The 7016-nt window shown below is 39.3% G+C and overlaps 1 protein-coding gene across 1 annotated transcript; it reads left to right on the top strand.

The window, feature by feature from the left end:
* The first annotated feature begins 7 nt into the window (after positions 1-7).
* On the top strand, positions 8-6372 carry fgf1a (fibroblast growth factor 1a). The gene is made up of 4 exons (XM_029511963.1): positions 8-138; positions 4369-4927; positions 5812-5915; positions 6078-6372. Exons 2-4 carry the CDS (start codon positions 4756-4758, stop codon positions 6276-6278), a joined length of 477 nt encoding a protein of 158 aa, XP_029367823.1. The 5' UTR covers positions 8-138; positions 4369-4755; the 3' UTR covers positions 6279-6372.
* The last annotated feature ends 644 nt before the right edge of the window (positions 6373-7016 follow it).

Raw genomic sequence — 7016 nt, 5'->3', positions numbered from 1 at the left:
AGTGAAAGAACTGAGTAACTGAAGCGAGGAGTGATTGATGTTTTTTGGGAGCGAGTGTGCAACTTTGTGCAGCAGCTCCAGGTCTAGAGGGAGAGAGACTGGAGATGTTGGTGTAGAAACCAGACAGCGAGCACAGAGGTTGGTTTATTATTATTATTATTATTATTATTTTTTTTTTTTTTTTTTTTTTTGAGCATTCTAAGATGTAGAGTGTAACAACAAGTAGGAAATATTTGTAAGATAAAAGATAATCACAAAGAAAAATAGGTTAACATCCATGTTGTCTCAGGTTTCTTACCTTCAAATACAGAACGATATCTAAAATAGATAAAACAAATATCTATGTACAGGTTCTGATAGTATTTTCTACCTTTTAAAATTATAACAGTTTATACAGTTTTCCAGGTCATTGTTACCTGGGAAGGTAACAAAGCTTAATGAATAACATGCTCTTAAGTAGGCTTTTAGACTGTCTATGTTCCTCTTAGTTTTTTATAGGTGGTTGAAACAAAATGTTTATCAGTCATATGGGAAAAAAATCTGTTCTCCAATCATTTAAAAAGCTAATTCCTGCTTTGCTTGATACTTTGGACATAAGAAACCATTCTTTTGGCTTGTTACATGACCACTAAAAGGATGATTTTTCCCCCAAGCCGATCTCTTCCAGGTTTACACTCGTTGATTATAAAAGGGAAAAAATATGTGCCTTTTTTGCTTCAAACATCATCTGCCCTTTTCCTCCTACCTGTCCACATAATTTCTCGTACCCATCACAGTCTTCCTTCGTTCTGTGTTGATTGTACATTTTATATTTCATGCAATTTCAGTGGCTGTGCTAAACTTAGGAAGTGGCAGCTCGGTCCATTCTCCAAGTGTAGACATGAGCTTCAGTGCGCAGAAAGAATATTCGAAGCCTGCTGTCTCTCACACATTTAACTCTACATTAAAGTGCGATTGGAGCGCTGCCCTGCTCAAGGCTTTGAAAGACTGTTACTCTTCACCAGTCTTTACATTGTGACTGTAGATACAATTTTGAACTTTTTTATTAGGAAAAAGGCCACTTTGACCTTAGTTTTAGGCCCCACTCCAGCCCCAGTAGTTGCATAATGGAATGTGATAGATTTGTGCGTCTACCAATCAGAAATGAGGGCATATTTTATTGTGTTTGCAAGATTATGTCATTTTTAATTCATCAAGAAAACCCTTTTCTGTGGTTCTGCCATGGCTCAGACTGGTTAGAAAATAACCATCCCTCACTCACACTTTTTCAGTTCATTTCATTCCTTTCTTTTTCTTTTTAAATTGTCTTTTGGAAAACTGACAGAGAAGCAGTCATGACTTCCTTTGATTATCCATCTTAGACAATATGTCCACTCTCTCAATGACCTCCTACTTTAGGAAAAATTTTATTGAACGTGTAAGTGTTGTTTTCATTGCATTCATTGGAATATTATACCATTTTGAAAAATATGTACACTCATAAATTCAATACTGAGGGTTGAGAGGATCAGTACTAGTGCTCTGCCTTTACAGTAAATGAGATGTTGGATTCAGTGTCTGGTTAGCTTAGCTCAGCTTCGAGACTGGAAAGACTCTCCACCAGCAACTCTAAACCTCAGTAGTCAACGCATGAATGTAAACACAACAAGTTCCAGCTTCAGTGGGCTTCAGGGTGGGCTCTGAGGATGGTTTCTTAGTTTCGCCTAATTCCATGGATTTTCTATAAATCAAACAAAGTAGATACAACAATCAATTTGTTTTCAGGCTACCTGTTTCCAGTCTAAAGCTAAGCTAACTGTCTCCTGGATTCCGCTTCAAATGAACCTTACCAACATGAAAGTGGTATCAGTCTTCTCATCCGAGTCTCAGTAAGATAAACAAGTGTCTGTCCCAAGATGTTCGACTATTCCTTCATAATGAACAGTTTATTTAACAGCACTTTGGATCAGTTGTTGGCAGATTCATTACCCTCCTTCAGCTGCTAACAACCTTGCACCTCTCTGCTTCTCCCTGTCCCTGTATCTTTTAGGACTTTTGCACGTGTTTGTTTGTTACTTCGTCAGACCCCAGTGTTAAAAAGCACTTAGCATCAGTCACCTCCTAGATTCACGCCACATTGTTGAGTGTGTAGTGTCACTGAGTGAGGAGGTAGGCAAAGAATCCTTTATTCTCTGTAAGCCATTTCAGTGCCAAACTCCTGTTTTGTCTGTTTTCAGTGATGCTGAAAATTCAGTGTTTGTATCAGAAAAGGAAAAAAATCCCAGCATTGAAGCTTGTGAATTTGTCCAGTCAATAGATTATTTGTTTAGGTTTTTTTTTTTTGTAACACAAGGCACTTACAGATGTGTTGTGTGTGTCCCACAGGATAATGTTGCTCTGTCAGTATCCCAATTGTGTGTGTGTGTGATGTAAGTAACTGGGAATTTGAAATGTGTTGCAATGTTTTAATCAGTCGAAGTAGTCTGTTTAGGATGTCATCAGTCTGTTTCATAACCCCGACATGCTGTTTGTGTTTAGAGCACAATATAATCCAGGTTTTGCCATGAATGTGAACTACAAAGTCATAAGATAGAAAATGCTCCGTCAGTAAGAAATCATTGGATAAATATGTCATGTGTGCAACGGTAGAGGGTTCAGTGGTGCATTTCAAGTTTAAAACCAATAACAACACACTCTCTTACTATGTAACTATCTTAAGCTATCCCATTAACAAAAATTTAATAGCACTTCTGCCGCTCCCACGCTCAGGTTAATGAAACTTCACGTTTGATTCACGCACTCTATGGTCGTCCACATTTGGACGCTAATGTCTGGACATTAAGAGCCAAAAAAAAAAAAAAGAGAGAGAAAAGATTCTGTTAGATTCCCAAAATGTTTTGGCTTCTGTTTTTTATTTATGGTTTATTTTTGTCAAGGAAAAAAAAAAATCCCTTGACAGATTGGGAAAGTTTTACGAATGTGCTGCCGCCATTGTCATTTATACCCAGATTTGTTATTTTTCTTTGCAAGGTTTATTCACAAAAACTATCTTCATGAAACTGCATAGAGGTTATTCATGGGTTACTTTCACATTCAGTGTATCAAAATGTCTTCTGCTGCTGCTGCTGCTCATCATTTAAACAGGTATAAATATATATGAAATCACATACTTGCCTCTTCTCACTCAAAAATGTATTCTTGCTTAGCTTCTTGTACATTTTTGAGGAGGACAATTGAATATGCAATAGAAATAGCAGATAATCTGTCTCCATCACATCAAATGTGTTTGCAAAATTCTTTTCCTTCTTTTTTTTCCAGTATAAGCTATTTGCATACAGGAGATTCACATATAACTTCAGGAATAGATAGACAGTAATCAGTCCAACCAGACTGCACAAGAACAGCCTATTTGTTGTTAACTACAAGGTGACCAAAGCAAAACACAGACAATGTCAGCGTAAACTTAAGTAGCTCATAGAAGACAAATGTAGTTGTTTGTTTTCTTTAAACTATTTCTTTTTTACTGTAAAGTGATGGCTTTGGTCAAATTGTGTGATACTGTGAATAGGATAGGAGTCAGTCTTTTTCACACACAAACTGTTTGTGAAAGTAATCAACCAGCTTGAATCTAAAAAGATTTGCACTACCCAAATATTGTTTGAAAATCTATTTTGTATAAAATATATGCAGACATTAACTTTTGAGAATTATCAAGGGCAAATCATGTTTCACTGATATATGCTTTCTCTAAAAAGCTTTGTTTTGCTTTAAAAAAGACAGAATATGTACATATAATCCATTGTAAAGAAAATGTGGTGTTTTTTTCTATACCAACCCTCTGTATTATTTCTCCTGTGTAGTGAGTCCTTTTCCTCCATTGATTAAAGGTTGAACGGTATGTTGTTGTGTGGTACTTTTCAAGATAAGGACCTGTTATGCTAATGTTTGTCATGATAGTAACTCAGTGATAATGAAACAATGGAATCGGTAAGGTTAATGTAATGCCACTTCTCCTGATCACATCGAACACTTGTTCATCAAATAAATGCGCTTTTCCATTCTGGCACATGGTTTCTTGCGTCTTGGTGGAGATAGAATTTTATTGAATGTCACGGCTTCTATTTTCCTGACTTTTCCAATGTTCCTTTGCGATGTAGGTCAAACCTGTCGGTGTGAAATGAGCTGAGCGGCAACTGTGGTTGGAGGTTTGGATAAAAGTCTGCCTGTTAGAGAAACAAACGTGTTATTAACTCTGCTTACTGCTAACTAAAAAGCTCATTTGTCAACTGCTTCCAGTGGTGAAAATTATTCACAAAAGGTATTGCGAAGTAACTTTCTCCATCGGTGTTTTGTTTACAATAATGAGCTGTTGGCACGTTTGGTTCTCAGGTATGACAGATTGCTGGAGAAGAGGCTGCACCAATCAACCATGATGAGAGCAGAAAGTCTGGCTGCTGTCAGTCAGACTGATGGAGGCGAAAAGCAGAGAAACGCTTTCGTTGTTGATGGGACCTGATCTGCAGTGTCATTTCTCTCATCATTGATTCTGAAAAACCTAAGTTGATAGAGGGCCATTTGTTTCCTCCGGCGGCAGCTTTGGGTTCACATCAGGTGAGGTTAAGGCCTCACTCGGGGGCGCGCATCCAGCTGCCTGTGTGGTCTCCGCACTCGTGCACGAGCACGTAAACACCTGACCGCCGCAGGGGACGGAGCCCGCAGGCTGCTATTTCGGGGTGAAAGTCTCCAGCCGGCGGGCTCCTTTGTCCTCCGGGCACGATGGCTGATGGAGAGGAGTTTGCAGCGGGGGATCGGACGGTGGACGGTGGAACGCAGCTGCCGCTGTGCCACAGGGGCCTGACGCGGCTGTACTGCATGAATGGCGGCCATCACCTGCAGATCCTGTCCGATGGGACGGTGCAGGGCCAGAGGGATGAGGGGGACGTTCACAGTAAGACTGCTGCACACTGTTTACATCCAGGCCAGGCTGCGTGCTGTCAATAACATGCATTTAATAACAATGCTGCAGCTTGGAAGTTACAGCTCTTACCAGATTTAACATTCAGGCAATGTTCGATTTACCTGCATAAGCAGCAGAGGCTGAGATTAAAAGATCTGAACTCATGTGAAACAGAGCAACACACATGGTGGGAGAGCAGAATTTACAAGAAGGGATTTCAGTTCTGTTTGGTGAAGTGAAAAAATAGTCCACCCTTTGACACAAAGAAAACATGAAAGAGAAGGACAATTATTTTAATCCTTTTAAAAGAAATTTGTTCTCAAATACGACATTCAGGCCGTAACATTAGGCTGCTTGTTGCTGGCCTTCATCAGACCTCTGCCTTTATGTGGAAGTATAAGTCAAAATTTCAGGACATTTCATTTCATTTTTGTCTAAACGTTGTTGTCTGTGAAATCAGGTGGGATTCTGGTCAAAAACTCAGCTGTTAATAAGTATAGAGTGTCACTGATGCTTTTTCCAGAAGTTACTTAAACTTACTTTAACAAATATATAAAAATGTCACTGTCAAATAAACAGCGAAACAGTGAAATTACATGAATAAAATGTATTCAAGTCAGAAGAATGACGAGGATGCTGCATTGTTCTTCAGTCACTCAGCGCAGCAACAATGCTTTTTAACTGTTTTATCAACCAGTCGACTGGACCTGAACAGAAACGCCAAGTATGTTTGAAACTGACAAAAATTTTTCTTTTTCCATTTTTTCCCTCCAGAAAATCAAATATCTCAGTTTGTACGGGTCCATGTGTAAATGCTGCTGCCTAAACTTAACCTGCCAGTTTTCTCTTGAGTGAAAGTGCTCTCTCTCTGTCAGCTGTTTTAAGGATCAGAGCGGTGGACAGAGGAGTGGTTGTCATCCAGGGGACGGAAGCAGGCAGATATCTGGCCATGAGCAATGAGGGACGTTTGTACAGTTCAGTGAGTATCCACAACAGATGGGCATGTGATAGTAAATCAGAGACTTAATGAAGATAAATTGTTTGTGGTCATATGTATTGTTCAGTCTGAAACCAAATAAGTCGCGATCAGCTGTTTCATTTTTTTTTTTTTTTTTTTGGTGTGCATATGTGTGTCTCTCAGCATACAGCCACTGAGGAATGTTACTTCCTGGAGAAACTGGAGGAGAATCATTACAACACGTATCGGCCTCAGAAGTATGAGGAGGAGAACTGGTATGTAGGTCTGAAGAAGAATGGAAAACCTAAACTGGGTTCAAGAACTCACATTGGACAGAAGGCCGTCTTCTTCCTGCCCCGACGGCTGGACGACTGCAGGGAGTGAAGACCTCGACCAAAACACTGCTGTCTGCAACATCACATACTCATGAGCTTGCCAACTCACAGATATTCACATGAATCCTGGTGTTGGTTACCGTCAACAGCAACATAAACAGAATGAGTCAGATCAATCAGCAATGATCGAACTGGTTTCATTTCATTAAAGGTAATAGTGATTCTCAAAGAGACATATATATATATATATATATATATATGATATTTAAAAAACTGTATCTACACAAGAATAATTCTGAGTATCAAATCTGTAATTCAACGCCAAACCTGCCACGTGTAATGCTGCCCAATTTCTGGATTTTAGTCTAAAACATTGTCTGTGAAATCAGGGAGACTCTGGTCAAGTATGGAGAAAAAGTAACTCAGCTGTTAATAAGGATCTGTATCAAGTGTCACTGCTGCTTTTTCCAGTTTCCTCACAAACCACAACACTTACTTGAATGTCAGATGACACATATAACCCGCTGTGTGTCTGAGATTTTTGCTTTGACTGAAAGACCTTTCCAGTTGAATGTTTCTGTAATCTGTCTGCTAACAGAATGAAAACGCTTCTGGCTCCAGCCTACACCAGCATGTCAGGCTGAATTACGGCTTTCGCAGACTGGTGGACGTTTTTTCATATTCGCAGCCCCAATGTGTAACATTTCCCTGTGAATCATTTAACACACGTTACATTTTCTGTTGGTCTTGTGAATTTGATGGTTACACATTTTTATATTCAGGCCAT

Source organism: Echeneis naucrates, chromosome 10 (genome assembly GCF_900963305.1).
Source record: "Echeneis naucrates chromosome 10, fEcheNa1.1, whole genome shotgun sequence".
In the NCBI taxonomy this organism is placed as follows: Eukaryota; Metazoa; Chordata; class Actinopteri; order Carangiformes; family Echeneidae; genus Echeneis; species Echeneis naucrates.
This window is presented reverse-complemented; position numbering and strand designations above follow the sequence as displayed.